At 44.3% G+C, this 22,607-nt stretch overlaps 1 protein-coding gene across 2 annotated transcripts in view; it reads right to left on the reverse strand.

Moving 5' to 3' along the window:
- RGS7 (regulator of G protein signaling 7) overlaps positions 1-18,464 on the reverse strand; it is a 1,943,194-nt gene extending 1,924,730 nt beyond the window's left edge. Inside the window, exons 1-2 of one of the 2 annotated variants that reach the window (XM_085609335.1) lie at positions 18,156-18,464; positions 15,889-16,014 (exon numbers count right to left, since the gene is read on the reverse strand). In XM_085609335.1, the coding sequence (XP_085465461.1) occupies positions 15,889-15,966 (78 nt within the window). In that variant the 5' untranslated portion in view covers positions 15,967-16,014; positions 18,156-18,464. The remainder of the gene's footprint in view (positions 1-15,888; positions 16,015-18,155) is intronic. The other variant, XM_085609336.1, reaches the window with a different exon arrangement.
- Positions 18,465-22,607: the final 4,143 nt, after the last annotated feature.

Here is a 22,607-nt window from a genome sequence, read left to right on the forward strand (position 1 = left end):
CCCGATGTACGCAGGTTTGTAACTACTCCTAAAGACCCACAGACATCAAAGAGGTAGGGGCATATTAGCAAGTAAGGGCGATAATTAATGCCCATGCCAAGTATCGGGAGTTTTGTTATCGCCTCCTTTCCGCGATAATAATAATGCAGCATACTCATTACCTCTTTGATGTCTGCCGATTGCTGTCGATGGCAAGGTATCGCCTGAATACCTATCGCTCTTAGTGGGAGTTATCGCGCCCTTTCCCTGACACTATCGCCTCTTACAGACGTGTTGATAATACGTCGGTAAGAAGCCGAAAATTATCGGGGAAAGGAGACGATAACAAAACTCCCGATACCTGGCACGGGCGATAATTATCGCCCTTACTTGCTTATATGCCCCTACAAAACACTGATGATGGCTCTGGTCTCATTCCTTTCCATTGTTTTACTGCTCATTTGTGATATTAGAAAGCCAAAGATAAGCAAATCAGGATTTGCCTCGCTACGAAAGGGCCACTCCAATCCAAACTGACAAGCCACGTACTATCTGAATGGGAATAAAGGCAACCCCAGACCAGTTTTATTAGGCCGCATTGTGACATTGTTTTAACAAAGGAAAAGTTAATTATTCCACTTTATAAAAGCATTCAATCTTGGCATATTTTACACAGAAATAAGTAAACTTTGGGTTTCATTATTTGTATAACTGGTTTCCTGACAATATCTTCCAACAAACAATTACCTTTGTAAAGGACCTATAAGCAGACTCCACAAAACCTCTTTCTGGATCATTTTTCAATGGTTTTACTCTCCTCTGACCCCATAACTCAATCAAAGAGCCATAGGAGGACCAACATAAGCATTATATGCTGACTACATCAGTGATCCTCAAAGGAGGAGAAAAGACCGTCAGGGAATAGGTTCAACACAGGAAGTAAGACTTTACTGATCAGCAGAAACAGAGAGAAAAGGCATTGCTGTGGTCTCAGATTTAGTTGTGAGCTGAAGACTAATCTGCGCTTCTGCTAAACCTAACATAAGTTCTCAGCCGCCACCTCTGGGCCTTAGAATTTATCAGAACCTTCTACAAATGATCTCACCTTAGCTGAGCTGCAGTCGGAAACTGAAGAAGGGTCCCTGGCTGTGCTACATACTGCCAGTCAGTCAGTCAAGATAAACTTTACATACTGCCAGTCATAGCTGCAATCAGTGAAGTAATTAGTGTATCTTAGTGGTCCATCACTATTGCCCGACATGCCATTCACTGGTCACCGCCTGGCACTTTGCTCTTCCTCGACCGCTCACTAGCGAACCAATATGATCCAAGGACGTACCTTAGCTGGCACTCCATCTGTCTCTAACTCTGTGCCCTGTGACACTAACATCCTCTACCCCCGGACTCCTTCTGGAAATCCTATCCCCTCCCTCCGCCCTGAACAAGAAAACTTATCGGCTACTCGTCTTGTGTGACCTGCACCCTTCACATTTCCTTCCGCTCAATCACTCCTTTGCTCGAACTCTACCCATCGCAAATCCCTATGTTCTACTATAATCTCTGTACTGCCTGTTTGCATATAAGTTACTTGTTGTGAAGCGCTCTGATACCCTCGGGTCCAGCTAGCGCTATATAAAACTCCTAAAATAGATAAATAAATTAAAAAAGTCCATTCAAGCTGCAGCATTAAGTCCAGTTTCCACTCAAGATCTTCTCCCCCTTGTGATAGGCTGTCGGCTCAGCACAGCGTACTTCAGCTCTGATTTCACAGGATCACTAGTTGTGGCAGGTAATAATAACAATAATAATAATAGTAATAATAATACCAGTAATAGTAATAATACAAATAAAACAATAATATTCATAATAATAAAGCAACAACAACAACTTGTTTTGCCTCATGTTAAAAACTGCACTTCTGATGTTTCTAATCTCTACAACTCACCTGTCACTAATACCCAACTTATAGTACTAAGTACCTATTCACCAGCATGCAACCAGTCGCTATTGTCTTCTGCACTATCTCCCTACTTCCAAAGCATAGTCTTTTGTTAATCAGATGTCGCAACTTGCAATAGCTCAAGGCAATTCAGTATGCAGATGTTTGCACATTACAATCTTATGGTGCACTCACCACAACCCAATTTAAATGAAAACACTTCAAAAAGAGCCCCGGAATAGGTCAGCACAACAGCTGGGGGGATATCAGGCTTAGGGAGAGTAGATACTTAGGTCCTGATTATGATTTTGGCGGACATGGTTACTCCACCCCAAACGTGACGGATATCCCGTCTGCCTTATTATAATTCCATTATATCCTATGTAATACAGTGGATGGGATATCCGTCACGTTTGTGACGGAGTATTCCATCCACTAAGATAGTAATAAGGCCCTAAACTTGAATCCTCCCCTTACCAAGTGATATATATTTACAATCTTTACTGGATCCACTATGGATGATGCACACTAGCTTCTAAATTATTTTATTTAATAATTAGACATATTTTATGGGACCTGGCAATATCTTTTTCTATGCCTTTTATGCATGTGCTCTATCATTTTTGTATAAACAGGGGTGGTTTGATTGTTACCTGTTTTATAAGATATTGAGCACTGTTTACAATATGTAGACAATATGCTAAATTGATTACAATTCTATAGTAAGATGATCTTCTATTTTCTAGTTATTATAAGATTATCCCAGCCTCCTATTGCAAATGGGTGTGTACAAACATCTATAAAGTAATGAATGAAAAATATCACTGACTTTAATTCAATTAATGATGACCCAATTCCAGGTAAGAAACCAAATGGATTGGTAGTAAGACCCACTCAAAGTTTTCTAGTGTTGAAAAGGAAAACACAAGTCTGTATTTCTCAGTCCACCTGTTAGACCAGTCAACCTTCCCCCAAACATTTTTTCTTACTGCTCCATTTTTGCTGATCTCCATTTTGGTGTCCTTAGGGCTCAATACACTTTGCAACTGCTAACCACTGATAAAGTGTGTGCTCACTTCCATCCTAAAAAATGGCTACATTGGCTTACATCTAGTTGACCAATTTAATTTACTTATGAGTCCCTAGTAAAGTAGTGCTACATGTACCAAGGGCCTGAAAATTAAATGCTACTAGTGGTCCTGCAGCACTGGTTGTGCAACCCACTTCAGTAGCCTGTCAAACATGCCTCAGGCCTGCCACTGCAGCCTGTGTGTGCAGTTTTAAACTTCCCTTTCGATAGAGCAAAATAAACCTTTTGCGTGGCCTAAACCTTCCTTTTTAGGTCTCGCCTGAGCCGGTAAATGCGCTGCTCTGGCAATACTTTTAGTAAGGGCCTCAAAAAATGCTACCACCTTTGCATTTGATGGCGGCCTAGAGCTTGCGGTTACGCGTGCGGGCGTGCGCTTACGAGCACTGGTGCATCTCGCGGGCACCCTTACAGCCGTGATTACTTTCACTTTCGCGGCGCCGCGATTACTTTCACGGCGCCGCCATCTGCCTTTCCTTGGCACCCTTACAGCGCGCCTCGCTCTCATGAATCCCAATGGAACGGTTTACAAACTGAACCCTTTCTTCACTCAGCAAGTCCTTGCAGTGTATCTGTGACGTAATATGCAAATGGCTTACAAAATGAGCATTTTATATTCACTTCCTGATTACCATTAAAAAGCCTGTATGATTTTAATAACTTGTGGAGTAGACACCTCGCCATTAGGTTTGTATTGGAGTGTATTTAACTTTGCCAGTTAGTGCTTTGTTATTATCTTTTGCCAGGGAGTAGTCATTTTAGTCCTATGCTGGGAGTGGCTACCAAGCCAGAGTCCTACTTCTATGTCTGTGGTTATCCTGATCTGGTCACCCTTAAACATAACATATGCGCAGCACATAACAGGGTCGGCAAACGGTAGTCAATAAAAGAAAAACAGTCCTTGCCAGATTTTCAGCGTAGCCTTCTGATAAAGTTGCATAAAATGAATCTAAATTGGGGTTACATACGTCACTGACAAGCAAGCATTGCTGAGCAATAGGCATCCAACTTTGTTCAAAGAGACGACAAATATACTTAATGGTGTACATGCTGCACTCTCTTTATCTCACGCTATTCAGGGTTTTTAATTTTTGTTTCCATACGCTATACAAAAACTGGAAATAGAATAAAATAAACTGTGTTTGCATACAAGCTCTTTACATCACAAGTAGCTGTGTTCTAATAATATATCCGCCATCTTGAGTTTTAGCGTGTGCTACTTAATTGCACACTACGAGGGATTAATGAGATGAGCAAGAAGTGATGGGGGATCTCAGGTCTTTAATTGCTCAATTCGCTCTCGACGGGTCCCTGAATCTTAAAAACAAGACAAACAGAAGCTGCTTTGTCCTATTTCCTTTGCCTGCTCCCTCCCGCCGTCCCGGACCCATCTCCAGACCACTGGGGAGTAAGCAAAGATCATTCAGCGGATTATGGGGTGAGAATAGTGCAAAAAAAATCCATAGAAAGGCAGGGGAATGTTTTTCCTTCTCAGCCAGCCTGGGGTTTCAAAGTACTTCACTGGGCCTTGTGTATATTGGCACCAACTTAAGAACAACAAGGAACTGGCACCAAATGTGTGCATTTCTTTCTTAATCACCACTAATTCACCAGTTTAAGGCCAGGATAAACACAATTGGAGCAATTTTATTTAAATCACTTGGCAGAAGCATGCTGCATTCAATAATTAAACCGGGGGACACGCCTAATGGAGAGACAGCAATGTGTCTGGACTCACTGTGACTAAGACAGCTCAGTGGGTGGAGTGTCCACTCCAGATAGCTGTACGAAGAATGCAGCACACAAATTTGTTCTTCATTCATTTTTTTGTATGTATGCATTCATGCGTATGCATATATATTTAGTTCTTATGCATAGTTTATATGTTTGATTTATTGCCAGGCTCTGGCCATATTGCTGCTTCAGAATGAATAGAGAAGCTGACAAAATTAATGCGGGAATTCAGGAAATACTGAGTGTCAAAGCAAACAAAGTGACTGTCATGTTGAAGGATGTTTCCATGGCCTGTTCAAGGTAACGGGTTCTAGCGCACTCAAAAGTGTAGCTTGTTGGTACTTGCAGTTAACAAGTGACGCCCGAATACAGCGCAGTGGGCTGTGAGTCGATATGAAGCAGTGCTGGCAGAGCAGGAAGGCATCAGTTAGGTGTGTATGTTTTCCCCCAATTCCTAAATATATGATGGGCAGTGCAACAAGAGGATAGCTGGAACCAGACTAATGAACTCCAGTGCTGTACCACTTTGAGTATTACTGAGGAAGGTACGTGGGGAATATTGGAGCCAACCCAGGACTTGTGCAAAGCCGCTTAGATGAGATGTTGTGAGATGCTCGCACAGCTGGAGGGGGTTATAGCTTAGCTCTTTTCCCTGACGGCAGGCAGCGGGTTTGCCCTAAAGGGGTCTCTGTGCTTCCTCAGAGCCCTCATTCTCATCCTCTTAGTTCCTTCTCAGCATTCCTTATGGTGCTGCTCTGGCTTCCTTTGACTCCTCCCGAGGGCCCCCAGAGTTGATTTACTTTCTTTTTGCTTGCCTTAATCAAGGGTGTAGTGTCTCAGCAGGCAATGAGTTTACCTGCCACTCCCCAGAGGGCTGCACACACATGCACCCGACACCCATCCACCACAGGCGGCAGGAGTGATGTGACCCTGTTAATAAAAGGGCCCAGGTGCTCGTGGCCAGTTTACTAACTATACTGCTAGTGTGCGTGTCATTATTTAGTAACATGTAGGCCTAGGGCCCACAACTCTACAAAGGGATTCGTTCCCCAGCAAGAGGAAGAGGCCTTTGAATTTGATGTTCCTTCGGGTCCGGCTGCTTTGGTTATTGATCCGAGAGAGATGTGGTGACCTGTCCCAGTGAGTCAAAAAGTTTGTCCATCAGCCTGTGTGGCCATCACTGCTTGATTGGCGCTACAAACCTGTTGTTGTAGAGAGGCAGCTGGGCCTTTGATGCATTTGTTGATTGTGTAATATGAGGACTGAGGACGCTGTTTGCATATTACGTGCTTTGGAAGCACCAATTGGAAAACAAACAAGCATTGGCATAGCCAATAGGTCTCGCTATTGAGACCTTATAAGTGTTTACCCATGCAACAGTTGATGTTGTTGCACCAAGGATAATGTGCTGCATAACTAAATACTTATAAGGTCCCATAAGTGAGACCTATTGGCTATGCCAATACTTGTTAATACATGTAAGTCACCCCTGGGGTAGGACCTGAACAGCCCAGAGTGAAGGATGCAGTGCATTTAAAATGTTTGACCTGTACTTTTAAGTTTTACATGTCTTGGTAGGGAAAAGTGTTTAAATTCGTTTTTACCTACTGTAAGGTCTACATCTCCCATAGGATAACATTGGGCAAATGTATAACATTAATTGAATGATAACTTTCAATTGGAAGCAGGTGGAGATGTTGAGCCTACTGTTTATAAATTGGAATTTTAGACCCTCTGTAACTGTAAAGTCAGATTTTAAGTCACAATTCTGAAAATGCCAGTTTTAGAAAGTTGGAATTTTCTGTCCCAACCATTTAGCGACTGCAGCCTGTTTCCTGGGTCACATGACTAGGTGTAGCTGGCAATTGGTCTTGTAGTATCCCAAGACAGAGATGCAAAGCGTGAATAGGTGTTGGCAGGATGGGCTATCTCTGACTTGATAGGGGGCGGCGCTCTCACCTACCACACTTGCATATCACAAAGGCTCTGTCTCAACACACTCACAAAGGCTCTGTCTCAACACACTCACAAAGGGATTCACACTAGTCTTTTTGCCCCCAGACAAGATGGGGCCAGGGCAGGGAGGTATGAAATTCCAAACACCTGTGGTGGTGGAAACCTCTATAGCCTTCTCCCAATCCAAATCTGGCAAATCTAAATATTGGACCCTCCGGTTCAACTCTTCAGTACATCTCTGGACCTGTAGAAGATTCAGAAGGAGTTGTGTGCTGTGCTGCTCTTCTACAAGAAGCACTGCTCCTCTTCTGCCCTGCCGCTCTGCTGCCTGAGTGAAAAAGACTGGACCTGCATCTCAAACCCAGGACCACCAGAGTGATTCCAAGGAATAGTTGGCTGGCCCCCTGATCAGATCCTCAGGGACTGAAAAGGCTCCAACTACCTTGAACCCAGCACCTGCACTCTGTCTGCTGTGAGTCTTGCCCCCTAAGTGGTGCCACCCCAGACCTGGACCCCTGGAAGAGGGCCTGAAGGTGCTTTGCCAACCCAGATGTGGTCTCTTGGGCAGATCTGATACAGCATAATGCATCTCCTCTTAGTTTTGCATCGGAGTCATTGCTGCACAGTGCATCCCTGATGCAACACCTCGCATTGCAGCTCACAGCTCCTTGCAACTGCTGCTGCATGACACATCCCCGGTGCAGGACTTCGAATCGCAGGTCTTTGTCAATGGCATCCTTGACGACGACGCATGACCTTGCTACAATGACGTAGGGTCTCAAATCTCAAACCCAGTCAACGGCTTCATCGGAACTGCTGTTGCACGACGCAGCTCCAAAGCAGGGACTCACATCACAGCTCCTAGCTTTGTGAAACCGCCACAGCGTGACTCATCCTCAAAGCGGGATCTCACAACGCTCCGCAACCAGGATTTAAGGTACTTTATTCAGCAGACCTAACTTCATCCCTGTATACGGCCTACAGTGCATCATGGTCAGCCTGAACATGTGAGTTTGTCTTCTTCTGGCCCGACAAGATAACCACAATTGACACTTCGTGCTTTTAGGCACTATTTTCACTTATACCTTAAAATTGCATATCTCCTCTTCTACCAATTGGATTTTTGTCATTCTGGTCTCAAATAATTGATTACATTTTACTCTATTTTTTCTAAATTGGTGTGGGATTTTTCTTATGTTGTGTTTTCACTTTATTACTGTTTGTGTGCTGCAAAAGTACTTTACACATTGCCTCTACGCTAAGCCTGACTGCTTCTGTGCCAAGGGTTAATCATAATTTAATCTGGGGTTTGCTTGTGTTTCACCCTCACAAGAATTGTGGTTGCTGTTTGAGTAGGGTTTCATCCCCCTCAACCATTAACCCAATTTCCTAAACCACCTATTTAGGTCTTTGTTTTTGTCTTAATTTTGGCACAGAAACGAGTTATGGCACAGATATGTTCTGTGAATCTTAACATCATGTTGTACTGTTTAATCCAGTAATACACTTCTTGAAAGGTTTTATTCCAAGGATTTTTTAAACCTGAAATGCATCTCCACGACGGTTGCATGGTGGTTGTTGAGTTAGAACGGTGAGCTGAGACCTAGAATTGCTTATTTAAAAAGAAAATTAAGTACAATAGCATGGTTTCTACTTAACATTGGATGGATGGACGGACAGATGGATGGACAAGTGAAAGTATGCACATTTGGTGTATGAATGAGTGGTGTGTGATATACACATCTAGATCCCACTTACTTACCTCCCCACAACAAACTGCACTCATTCATGCCTACTTCACTTTTCTATTGTAGTCCAAGAACCTGAAATGCAACAGCCACACAGGCATGGACCTATGCCCTGTGCCATTCCATACATCCTAAATGCACCCAAATGTGAACCTATACCCACAGCAGGCCAAGTGTGTATGAGTTTCTATAGAGCAGCCATCTAGGCAACTTAAGGGGAAGTCTTCTTCAGGACACCTCAATCTAGGTAAGTGCCAGGGCGTGCCTTTCAGCATCCTGATACCTCTTTCCTTCCAGAATTCAGGGAATGACGGGGGTGTATGTTTTACCCCGAACTCCCCGTTCCCCCATTCTAATTCCCACTATCTTACTCTATAGCTTAAAGGACATGCGTGTAACCGTGTCACTCATGGCAGGCAGCTGCTTGACTTCTGACAGCATCCACCACCACTGGAATTCAGCTCTGGACAAATACTAAAATCGTGTGTATTTAATCCTGCACCATCAGAATGTTGTAACCTTTAGTTGCAAAGATTTCAAAATTATTTCTTCATCTCTCAGTCTCAGTTCTCTCATGGGACAAAATTGTGCATAGTTAAAAAAAAAGACTAGACCCTGGCATTTAGCAGTATACAAAAGACTCAGCATTGGTATCTTCTATAACCAAAAGAGAAATTTTTCTCAAATACTAAAATATTTGGATATCTGGTAAACAAAGAGGTACGGTGTCAGCAGATCACATACAAAATGTTGTGTAACAGGAATGTCGCGGCCTAAATATCTTTTAAAAAATGTCACCCCATGGGAATTTATAATAGAAACCAATATATATTTTTGCTAAAAATATTCAGACATTCAGCTCCAAAAACAACAACGGTTGTCACGGGTATCATTTCAAAAACCTTTTTACATTAAAAGCAGAAATCACCTCATGCAAAGAATACAAGGCCAAATGAAAATGATCGGTCATCACACTTTCTTTGTTATATAAAATGTGTATTCGCAGTTGACATACATCAAGACGTGACACGTTTCAAACAAACATATAAAACAAAGCATTGGTGAAACAGAAGATTGGTCGTTTTTCACAATTTGTGAGTTTTATGATAGTCCATTTACCATATTTGCCGAGTCGTTTGTTAATACAGCTCGGTGTTATTTCGCCATTAATGTAAAAAGGTTTTTGAAATTATACCAATAAGAACTGGTGTTGTTTTTGTGGAATCCTTTGCATGCCCAGGTTCCATAGGTTTAAGGGTAGCTCTTGTGTCACAGAAAAGCACACACTGGTCCGGCTTTAGTGCTGGTGGCGCCCGGTGCGACAATCATTTTTCGTGCCCCCACACCTCATGACCGCCGCCCCAGGGGGCATATTATCAAGACAGGCGATAAAATTATCGCCGCTTTAACGGCGATAATGGGCTTGATAATATGCTCTAGGGAATTCCAATTGAAGCTCATGTTAAATGTAAAGGACGTCTAACATGGGCTTCAATTGGAAATCTCTAGAGCATATTATCAAGCCCATTATCGCCGTTTTAGCGGCAGTTTTCTGCCGCTAAAGCGGCGATAATTTTATCGCCTGGCTTGATAATATGCCCCTAGATTCTCTCAATACCACTGGGCAAAAAGGCCCCTCATCTCTCCAATCATAAATTATTGCTAAACACAGCGCCCCCTACACAGATCAGCGCCCAGTGCGACCGCACCAGTCGCACTGCCTTAAAGACGGCCCTGAGCACACAGCCCCAAAAGGCTCGGTGTTCACACGTCACGGACCTTGCCTCGTGATATTCACTAGCCAACACTTAGTACCGCGTGCACTCGCCGTACATGGAAACAACACGCCTTGGCCGCTCGGCTTCGAAATCACTTAACCTCAAACGAGGAAGTCGTCAATTTTACGGATGGAAAACATCTTGAAGGTATCTTCGGCGTCACGCCGGCAAAGTGCTTTCTCCTCTCCGCACATTTGAAGCATCTGTCAATATCTGCATTTTCAGATCTATTGTCTATAAATAGGACTCCAGGAAGAAATTGTCGTGATGTGTTGTGGGTCCCTGTGGGAAAGAGCACGGCCCCCATTTCTAGGTATTTAGCTGCAGCTCGAGCGAAAACAAATCCCCAGCACAAACAAAAGCATGCATTGTTTTCGGGAGGACTTCAGAAGTTGCCAATGATTGTAAACATGGCTTGTCAGTGGGGTGTGTTTTGCCCTCGCAATCTGCTTCAGGTGATCGCTTTAATTTTTTGTTGCATATTTATATAGCGCGAACTCGACCCGAAGGTATTGGAGCGCTTTACATAGCACCGTATTTACATTACACATTCAGGCACGGGGAGATTAAGTGATTTGCCCAGAATCACAGGATGTGGACGCGACCTCGAGGCTCGAACCCTGGTTTCCTGCACCTGGTTTCCTGGTCCACATCCTCTCCCATCTTGGAAAGATGCCAGAAGCTGAGCCTTTGAGGCGCCTTGAAGCAATAGAAACACAGCTAGCGCTGATTCAGTGGGGATCCACCACCGATTGGAAGCATTTGTTGATTAGGTCAGGCATAAATGTATTATTGATTCAATTATTTCTGGATTTGCACCGTGCACCTCTATCTGGGAACGTGCTATCCTGATTGGATGTAGGCCCAGGCCGCTCACACCCATCTGCGCTGCCTTCAAGACAAGTCACCATTGGTTCCCTCCACCTGTCTATGGCATTCCATGAACATTTCTTTCAATTCAATTTAATATCTTTATTCGGTCTAATTAAAATAGACCATAAAAGTGCATAAAAATGTTACACATATCCACAGTCCCACAAAAATTGAAAGATAATCTTACATTAAATGAAGAACAGTTAAAAAATATATGTGCAGAAAAAGGCATTAAAACACCACATTACATCAAATAGCCAGACTTCTAAAAGAGCAAAAAGTCTGGGAACGCGCTGTAATGTTTGGATGTGGGCCCAGGACGCTCACACCCACCCACGCCGCCTGCACGGCACGTCAACCATGGTTCCCTCCACTTGTCTATGGCATTCAATGAACACTCCTTTCAATAGCAGGGAAGTCAACCAATGTCACGCACAAATCTGAGCCAGGAGAAGGCAAGATGGAATATACTGTGAGCGCGCAACAATGCATGTCAGCCAGACAAGGCAGGTCAATTTGAAAAAAAATTCAAAACGCAGCAAAGAGTCTGGTGAAGGAATGAATTCTTCTCCTCCTTCAGAATTCTTGATGATGTTATCTTTCACAGAACATGAAGCAGGCCTGCAAATGACTGGCACTAAAAGCGTCATCTATGGAACTTTCTTATGGAGAAAACAGTAGAACAATTTCATAAAAATCGCAGCAGGGACATACTACACAGAAATCCAAAAAAACACAGTTCCAGTAATAGAAAATGGCCGTACATAAATGTTCCTGTGTCCTAAAGCCAAACTCAGAATAATGAGAGTATAGGGGAAAACTTAATTACTTCCATAATAAAATAAACAACACTCAAGTGTGAGTGTGTGTCTGTGGGCACGTGTTTGGGAGTTGGTCTTTCTGTTGTGTGTGTATGTGTCTTCTTGTGGGGATGTCTTGTGTTTTTGTGTGTTGGTCTCTTTGTTCCTTGGCTGTTTCTGTGCTTATGTGTGTGTGTCTATGGGTCAAGACCGCCATACCCGTGGTGGCGGTCTGACCACTGCCTCCTCAGTGGTGCAACCGCCTGATTACGAGTTTGGTTTCAGGCCACCATAAGCCCAACACAAGACCACTGCCACCACCAGGATTCTGGTTCCTGGCGGGGCGGCAGTGGGGAAAGCGGTGATCAATGCCGACAGTGCTGATGCCGGCATACCCTTGCTGAACACGACCTGCCTTTCTGCTGACCTTTTGATGGCGGGGATGCCGCCATGAAAAGGTTGGCACAACAGTAGGCAATAGGCCCCAAACAGGGCCCCAGGGTGAATTTGTCCACATTGGGAAGTTGTGCGCGGGGGCAAATGTTGAGCCCCCCCGCTGCCTACACTGTTGGTAATGCACTGTATGCCATACAAGACATGGTGCACGGTACACAGTGCGCCGACATGCAAGCAGTGCTGCCACGGGGGCGGCATATTCTTCAGGCTTTTTCTATGAGCCGAAGCATGCCGCCGCCATGGCACCGCCGACACAACATCGCCAGTCCGGTAGTGTACTCATAATATGGCAGTCAGAATGCCGCCGGCTTGGCGGCGTTCTCCTGACCGCCGCAATAACGATCGGATCGCCAATATCGTAACCAGGCCCTATGTCTGTGCGGGGTTTTACACCGCTTTCAAACCCTATGCTGGTTACTGCAACGTTGGAAGTCAAATGAAAACGTACCCAAGAAAATCACTTTTATGCATACGTGGATGTGCATAACTTTGAAAAAATAATTAAAATGGAAGTGCTGAGGTTTTCAACAATAAAATCACAATAAGGTTCCATCCCTGCACCCCTAAACAAACATTTCGAACACAAACCTATGTCTGTATAAATGCATGACCCTCCCGTCGATGAATCCGCCTGAGTACATGAGACACAATCAGCCCTGAGTTAGTTACCACCACCACCAACATACTGCAGAGCATCACCAGAGCGAGTGCAGACCTAGCTGGACTGGGGGGCATCGACAGCATGCACGCTTTACTAACAGCAAACAAACCCAAGGAGGAGACAGCGAAGCTGTGTAAAGAGTCCTTCACATGTTGTACCCTGCAAAGGGCACAGACCCCACGGCTCCTGCTGCCAAATACTCTTAATGCAGAGATCCAGAGGTCCGTGAGTTCATTATCCAGTCCGTGTTTTGTTTGCATCCAGTACTTACTCGTACTTAAAGTGAAAGAGAAACAGTAATGCAGCTGTCCTAGGTTTGGACAAATCTCCAGTGAGCGAGATGGAGAACAAGAAGAGCAGGAATTGTGTCTGGGTGCAGAATGCGCCTCCTTAAGTCAAAGGGCTCAGTGGGTTGAGTGCCTTCTAAAAAACCTTTCCCACAACGTGCGCAGCATCCCCCAAGCTCCCCTCAGATCCACTCCACAGCACATGCAGGGCACTTGTGTCCCACAACACACAGTCCATTAAAGGAAACGTGCCCTTTCCTTGCCCCTACACAAGCACACGGGCAGTACTTTGTTCCACTCCCACCACAGGCCACGCAGGCTGTGAAATATGCATTTTAGTCTTCCCCGCTCTTCCTCCTCCTCATCCAACGTGCTTAATTTGACCCGCCCCTTCTTTCTGCACTGATCTTAATATTAGTCATTTCGATTTATACTGCTTTTATCCTCCTCAGAAGGATGAATAGCTTACACAGCCCTACACATTTTCACACTAGATACTTTTACGATGCAAGCAACTCTCTTTAGAGGTCGCAACAATAACCTAAACGGTTTTCTCAGTGAAAATCTGTCCATACGTAGATATCAGTATCCCATGCATTCTGCACACTTCATTGAAATGACATGCTCACTAACCCTACCGTCAGGATCTTCACTTTCATTTTATTTGTTAAGTTTTACTTTTGTTTTAGTCTCATTAGTGTTTTTTAGAACATCACAAGGCGTTGGCCTTGGTGCACTTCAAAAACAACCCAAACATGCATTTGCTCTTCCAATGCTTTTCTCACTCATTCCTTATCTGTGTCCTCTTAGGAGATGTTTTGCCTTCTCTGGCAGTTCTATAAAGAGTCTCTCTCTGAATAGCCATGTGATGAAGCCTCGGAGTGGTTTGCCTTTGTTTTAGTATTGAGTGCTCCGTGTGCTGTGCTACATCTGGGAGTGAGAAGCTGTGATCACAGCCAGTTGCTATTTTTCGTCTCTTCCCAGCTTGGCACCAATTATTATGCAGTTGCACAGATTAAGGTTAATGCAGGGAGCTATCGAGATCACTTGTAAGTCAGGCCACCTGGCCACCCTCTCCCGCAAGGAATAGCTGACCAAACTTTCCTGTTCACAAAGATGTCCTGGATTTACGGTCAGTCTGGCAGTCTAAAAATCAGCCCTGATGAAAATATTCAAACCAGCCCCACTCTGCGGGAGGCCACAACTAAAACGGGGTCATGGAGGCCTGGTGGTGTCATGATGGCCATTCCAGCTCTGAAAGAAGCCCCAAAGCCTGCCACCAACTACGGAAATGGCAGAATGACTAGCCCTGTCTCACTTGAAACTTTCTTTTTTTACATAAAAGAAAAGAATGGTCTCCTTTGGAAAAACAAAAGTAGAGGAGCGCACCTCCCACCCACTTGTGTTCTTTTGGTTTCGCTTTTGTGTTTGTAAATTCATAACTGCAAGTACCAGAATGCAAAAAAAAAATCAGGACTGGATGGACTACTCATGCCTGACACGGGACAACCTGAGATTAGAGATAATATACTCTGATTCACTTTTTGAAAGACCATGACCTTCTCGTCAGACCTCCCCGTCACAGTCACTACCTCATGAGCAATAGCTCCTCCCCCATATCTTCCAAGCAAAACTCCCTCAGCCCATCCCTACCCACCAGGCCACTCCCACATCCTGTGGCTCATAACCCCTGACCCATGTCAGCACATCCTGTTGTTAGGTCTCGCCTGACCCAGCGCATGCGCTGGTCTGGCGAGACTTATTGAGAGGGCTCCAAAAAGTGCTACCAGGCCAGCCTAGAGCTACAGTGCATGTAAGCGGGCGCGCGCGCCGCGCTTTACCGCGATCACTTTCACTTTCGCGGACGCTTTGCATAGCCAATAGGTCTCGCTTTTGGGACCTTATAAGTATTTAGCTATGCAACTGTTGCATGGCTAAACACTTATAAGGTCCCAAATGCGAGACCTATTGGCTATGCCAATGCTTGTTTTTTTCTGCGGCTGGTCCGTGCAAGACTCTCTACAGGGGTGTCTACTGCCTCCTGTTAGTGCTTTCAGGTGAGTGTGCGGCGGTCTGCTATAGCGACCGTTGTGTGGGAGGTATGCTTCAAATCCATGCTTTAGCGGGACTGTACTTTCTTTGTCGAGCTGCCTCTTTGCCTTCGTTGTTGCCCACTCAGGCTTCCTCTGGGGGTTCCACCCTTCCGGGTCCAGCCCCTGCTATAGCAGTAGCACCGGTTTAGGTTTATGTGTTTTATGGCTGCTTGAATATGTTTATGCTCCTGTTCGCACGATTGCAGCTGTGGCGGCTTTCCCGACTGAGCATAGGTAAACCAGACATTTTCTGGAAAAGCCTTTCTAAAAAAAAACAAATTGAAATGTCCACTCACATTGCAACAACACCCAATCATCTGTAAATATAAAATGTAAACGAATTGCATGGGAGAGTCAAACGAGAGAACCAATGCAAAGACGAGCTGTCAAGAAATCTAACTAAAGAACCACCGGGCATAACCCCTTTTCCAAAGGAAACAGCTTCATGTGTTGCTAGTGTCTTCCACGAGTGTTGCCGAAAGCAAGTCGAGTCTTACCTTTCTGTAGACCAGCATGTTCGGAGATTCATCGGCCACCCCGTTGTTGCTCTGCCCGTAGTTGTTTCCCTGGGCCATGTCCCAAATGGAAACACTGCCTTAAACTGCCCGTGACTGCTCCTGATGCTGTGAACAAAATACAACAGAGGGTCAATAGGGGGGCGTTGCTTGAGCAATGTCAACCAAATCACACATTTAGACAACGAAGGCCCATTTGGGAAAAGTCCATGGATTATTACTAAACCATCAATCCCTCAGATGTGGATGCTCCCTGTGGTGCATCAAAGGTGCAGTGAGACCTAACCCCAGGTCTCGTGACCCAGCTGACTGCTGTGCCCGCTGCTGAGATATGTGATTGGTCTCATGGTCACAGGTTCAAATCTCTATAGTAAACTCTATCTTTCATTCTCCAGAGGTTGAGTACCTTTGTGCTGGCTAATAATAACATCCGTTTTCTGTCAGCAGCACCAAGAGACTCCTCAGGGGGTGAACATACAGTTTACAAAGACTTCTGTTATTCCCCAAGCAAATACTTTGAGCACATCTATGGCTTGATAAGGTAGTAAATGGCAGTTTTAGGTGAGTCGCAGTCGGCCCCTCAAGCTCAGTACCTGCTGCACTAATGATTGCTGCACCAGTGAACTCCACGACAGAGACAATACGCTGCTTCAAGAATACACAGATGACAAGAGAGTTATAAACCATCCCCGGCGATGCATGATGGCTGGTAATGAGGAAGGCACTCTAGAGGACAACGAAAGTAAAGCTCGAGGTAGCTGAGTTTACTAATGCGCCTCAAATAGGCGCGTGTACCCACTCTTCTAGCCAGAAGAGACGTTAATGCCGCCCATGGCGAGTCTTTAAAATTTGATGTGAACTTGCAGAAAAAGAGAACTTCGGCACTGGTGGGTAGCGCAATATCTGCGTCTCAAACCCGCAGGTTCCATCGTGCCTTCTCACGGAGCCCTGGCTGAAGGAAGGGTAGACGCGGCTGCCGTCCCCGGCCTTTCCCTGCTGACTTTAACCGTCTATACTCTATACCAGGAAGAGCAGAGGCGAGTTTCAGCACCACGAACAGCGCCACGTGAGAGCCTGGGTGCCCTGCCCCGTTCAGTCAGCATCAGGCGCGTGCAGGGACTTCAGCACCATGGACACAGCCAGCCCACTGTGATCGGCGTTGTCCACGGAGCTGCTAGGAAGCAACCACGGCACCTAGCCTTCAGTGCGGTCTCTGATTTCAGAAAACTACACCGATTGGTCTACGCTGAGCCCATTGACACAGCTCGCGCCTCCTGCGTTGGTGTAGTGGTGCTTTAGATGGGCACAGCCGGTACTGACTGGTGTGCTGTATAGTTTCCCCACATGAGCAGTCAACGCATGCTGCTCCTGCTTAAAGTTGAATCCTCGGGACACAATCAATGTTTTGTGGTTTACCTTAAGCTAGCCAGCTGTAAGCATAGCCAATGCTTCCTGGTTTGGTCTACACATTTAAACTCTTTGACGCGGCCGGCGCTCCTTAGTCTCTCTATAGTTGTACCACCTGGACACATCCCATGCTTTCTGGTTTGCTCTAGAATTGCACTCCATAGATACAACCACTTCTGCCTGCTTTACTCAATACGTACGCAACGCGGCCACAAACAATGTTGTCCGCTTAGGTTCATGGTTACAGTCTCATTGCACAGCAATGGTCACCTGGGTTACTCTGCAGTTCATCCCCATGCTTCGTTCGGTGTATGGTTCCTCAAATGGACCCATCCAGTGTTACCCGGTCTGGCCTATAGCTGCAACACATTGCTACAGTAAATGTTTTCTGGTTAGGTCTGTACAGTTTACACACATAGACGCAGCCAGCGCTGCCTTGTATCATGTACAACTCCCCCACACGGACACAGTCAGTTCAGTCTGGATTAGTCGATAGTCTCACACCCAGGGAGAGAGCCAACGATTTATGCTTTCAGCTACAACCAATGCTGCAAGAATGTGTACACAACCAATATTGCCAGATTAGTTACACTGCAGCATACACGTCACTTAGTTTCCGCATCAGGGTCCCAACTAACGTGGGGACGTCGAGGTCTCTGACACCATAGACAGCAGAAATGCCGTTTGTTAAAGACACTGATTTTGCCAGATGTTGTTATGCATGCAATGCAGCCACCCCCTCTCGAGCCTAACATGTATCCCCGCACCACCACTGCCACATACAGCCATCGCTGAAGGAATGTGCATCTTCTTCCCTCTGTGTTACAGTCTTGCCGAGTTACCTGGCAGCCCAAGGTCACAGTGGCGCCTGCCTCCGATCGCCCCCTTTCCTCCTGTCAGTGCTGCGGCTCCGTCAGCTGGAGGCGGGCGGAGGAATGCACTGCACGTTCATCCCAAGCACCGCAGCTCGGCGGCCTCCCCTCTCTCGCCGGCCAGATTCCTCCCGCTCTATACGGATGCTCCTTGTCCCTCGTTCTCCGCCTCCCTCTACCACCCTGTCTTTCTTCCTCTCCGGAGCCTGCCTGAACTGGGTGCAGTGCGCAAGCGCAGCCGGCGAGCGCCGCCCGGGCCTCCTGATGGGCAATCAGGCGGTGAAGTGCGCGCGCGCCCCGGCGAGAACCAGGAGTGCGAGTCACGTGCACAGCGAGCGTCAGGGAGCGCCGAGGCGGAGGCAGCTTCTAGGCTTACAACTGGAGCCCCGACCTCGCCTCGCGCAGGAGGATGGGAAAGCCAGTGCGTGCATCATCGCAACCAATCACTGCTCTCGCATTCGGCGAGAGGGATAGAGGTGGTGACCCCCTGGAAGAGGGGTTTAAGCACTATGGGCATTTATTCCGCAGTAAGCATTGTATACTGGGAAAACGTGGAGTGTAACATCTCCTTTTCTTGCACAGCCCCAAAAACAGTAGTTATTTAGTGAGCCCTCGATCACCCCGTAACGCAGGCGAACCAGTTGAGCTCGGTGTCAAAGAGTTTAAAGTACTGGCTAGGCTGGGAATGGCAAAACAGGACACCATGGTCGGAGCCTAGAGACAAATAATTGGTTAATATGTCGCTAAGGTGACGTACTTAAATAACCCACCACTTCACCCCAAAATCAATACTTGTCCATCTTAAATCAAGCTGTCATCTTTATTTTATGTTATCAGAACTTGTCAACAAATCAGTTACACTAGTGAGGGATAGTGCCAGCATGCCAAAGCAGGGCCTCTATGCTGATAGTGAACTGTACGAGCAATTTTGAGAAGTGATGCTGGTGCAGTTCAGAACACAAAATTCCCCCTTGCTTCCACGGACAGAATGATTTCTCAGTCACACGCACATACTCACATCACACGCTGGTGGGGCCCATAACACCAACATTCATTCTTTCAAACTATCCGTGCCTACAGGGAGATATCCGATCCCGAACTACAGTTATTCACTTGGATAGAGGAAAACCATTTTACTGAATTACCCTAACAGTTCCTCCATCCGGAGGCCAATTGGATCATTTAGTTGATTTAGAATTTGATGACTCTTTAATTCTCAAATTAATCAATAAAACATTTCAAGAAATAATCAACCGACACAGTTCTTCAAATAATGATTTTCTTTATCTAATTAAAATGCATGTTAAACCTAATAATGCCATATTATCTTTTGTCATATTTACCTATTCTGGCTAATTGTCGTTCTCTAAGTCAGAACTGGTCCTCAGAAAGTTCATCAGAGTTCTAAAGTCCCCGTCCTCTTCCGTCAGCATAAGGATCTCTAGCGAAGAGCAGCACGGAGTGTCGCATAGAGTAGCATCGATCAGCTAGGTAAATTTCCCTCTCTAGTCTACTAATATTTATACTAAAATTTACATATAACAGTAACATTTTCTTTATTCCCAGGTCACGGATTGGCGGAATTCAACTACGTCTCAATACATTTAAGAAACATTCTCAAATTTTCACATGTGGATGAAAATCAAATTTAGGCGTATGGGAAAGGCTGTTCCCAGGTCAAGAAAGTATCAGTCTATTGTAAATAGGTGGCTTTTGGTAGTTCATTTTTCCACGTTGGCAACAATTGCTTCACGTTCAGGGACATTGGCACCTCGCCCAGGGTAGTCTTCATGGGCCTGGTCTGTCGGGTCATGGAAAGGCCACGAACGAAGTCAGTGCAGGCGCCTTTCTCCATTGCTCAATTTATGAAGTCATGTACTTTAGTTAGGATTCAGTCGGCAGCCATCTTTTGGTAGGCCAGAATAGTCAACTTTAAGCAAAGAAACACAAAATCATAATTAATACATAGAAATGATTAAAACATTGTTATTCCCTTGCTAATACCCTTATGTGTATGTATTTTATCTAGCCATATGCAACATTCAAAGCCGTTAATGCTGGTTTATTTAAGCGCAAATCACATTAACACTGCTCAAGCAACACTTATCATTTTAATATGCGTACAAACTTAGTTCACTTATAATTATGGCCATGCAAATGCATTCCCACGTGTATTCTCTTGGTTAATAAGGTTGGTTTAGTACCATTACATCACTCAATTAATTATTAGAATTAATTATTAGTCCTTTTAATATAAACTTATATAAATGGATTGGGTATATAAAAAGAAAACATTTTACCCGCTCCATCAATCCCCCCTTTGGTGATTTTATCACCACAAACAAAACCCACAAAAATCAATTTATTTCCCCTTTTACAGAAATTTGAAATGTTTTCTTGCTCAATTAAAATTATGTTTCCCTTTCATCTTCTCTTTTGGTTTTGTCATACATACTCTCCTTCCATTCTTCCAATTCTATTTCATTGAGATCTCTTTCTGGTTTCTTTTCCCTCTTTTTGTAAATTTCTCGTTTAACCTTCTTTTTATTTCTTCTATGTCTACAACACATACATCCTAATCTAAGTATTAATAATACGAAAATCACACAGGTTAATGGAAATAATATTTTCCCTATTATAGTACTACCTAATTTACCTAAGAAAGCTTTAATAGCAGCCATTTTATTACTAATTCTAGTCCAGATACTTTCAACCTCCAGTGGTTTTATTTCATCATGCAATTCTGTAATATTCTTAATATAGACTTTTAGATGTCTGCTTTCATCAAGAATGTAAGTGCAACAATGTTGAACTTTCAGCATTCCACAGACTTCACCCTCTTTTGCCAATAAGATATCAAGGGCAAGTCGATTCTGCATAATCATAGCACGCATGGCAACCAGCTCAGTGTTTACCAAAAGAAATCCTCCAGCGGTGCTTGTTGACAAGCGATCCACTATGGTTGACAATTTCCGAATATTATTTGCATTCCAAGATATTCCCACTGCTGGTATCAAGGCTCCAAAAATATCACCTACAATTTCTAACCAGGTTTCTCTTCTGCTACGCATTAGTAGGTTATTTGGTCCATTATTTTCTACTCTATCCATGTGAAAAATCTTTGGAAAGACCAGGCCAACATAACATGTGCCATACCAATGGTCGGGCAACCTATAGTAAGCCTTGTTCCCACAAATATAGTACAGTCCAGGGAAAACTGGATCTTCTCCGGCTCTCAATATCCCCATCCGGATGCAATGAAATATGTATCATGACACTCACTTGTCCCTATATAGATATAATCATATTGGGATCTTTCCCTCATAATGCATAATTTGCCTTTCTGGGGTGAGTCTATAGCTATTGTTGGTCTAACTCCACCCGGTGTCTCCTTTTTCCCATCTATTTCCCAAATGTTTTCCCCTCCTTCATGTCCCTCTGCATTCTTGTGTATTTTTAGTCTTCTCTCTTCAACCATATCCAGAAATGTTCTCTCTTCTGTCTTCAAACTGCAAGTTAAATTATTCTTAAAAACATAATCTAAAGTTAGTTCTTTAGTTTCTATAAAAATTTCCCCTAATACATTAGCATCTTTAGCTGGATTCAATTCTTTATTCATGGGCAATCGTCCAAGAATATTATCTATATTAGACAAATTATACTCTAATTTTCCTACTTGATAAAATATACTAGTTAAAACGCTACATGTTATTCCATAAGTTGCTGGGAGGTGATGATAAGTCACCCCTTCTGAAACAGATGCAGGCAATTGCATTCATACGTAGCAATCCCTTACGTCCATTGTTATTACATATTCATACAAGAATTTTGAAAACACATTGCTAGAAAAATCAGTTATTGATCTATCTTGATGCATATGGTCAGTGCTTGTTCTAACTGGTATTACCTTCTGTGAGCTTTTTACTATGTTAGTCATATTCTCAGTATGTCCCATTAGTGTATCTAAAGTTACTTTGAAAGAGATCAAAAGAGCGAGTACGCTCCAAAAAAGTATTAATAGTCCTGTACAACAACAACATGTCTTGCACCATCTTCTCATGAAAGTACATTTACTCTTGTTATCATCTATGTTAGCCATTTTGTTAGAATTAACCGTGTCTTTTGACTTAGCCTCTTCTACTCAATCCCTTGTAGCTTTCCTACAAGAGCTAAAACCTTCTCAGGTGATCCAAATACTTCAATTTCTTATTCAATCCTGTGTATTCCTACAAGGACCTGTTTGAAATTACTCAGCTTGGCCTCTTGTCGTTTTTCACTTCTTTCTCGTCATCCACATACAGGATTTCCTGATCTTCCGCTTCTTCTCCGATGTCGGATAAGATAACTCTCAGGATTTCCCCTGTTTCTTCTTCTTTTATCAATCTCAGTAAAGTCTCCTCTGGATTTCCTTGACTATCTACC

Source organism: Triturus cristatus, chromosome 6, assembly GCF_964204655.1.
Source record: "Triturus cristatus chromosome 6, aTriCri1.1, whole genome shotgun sequence".
Taxonomy (NCBI): domain Eukaryota; kingdom Metazoa; phylum Chordata; class Amphibia; order Caudata; family Salamandridae; genus Triturus; species Triturus cristatus.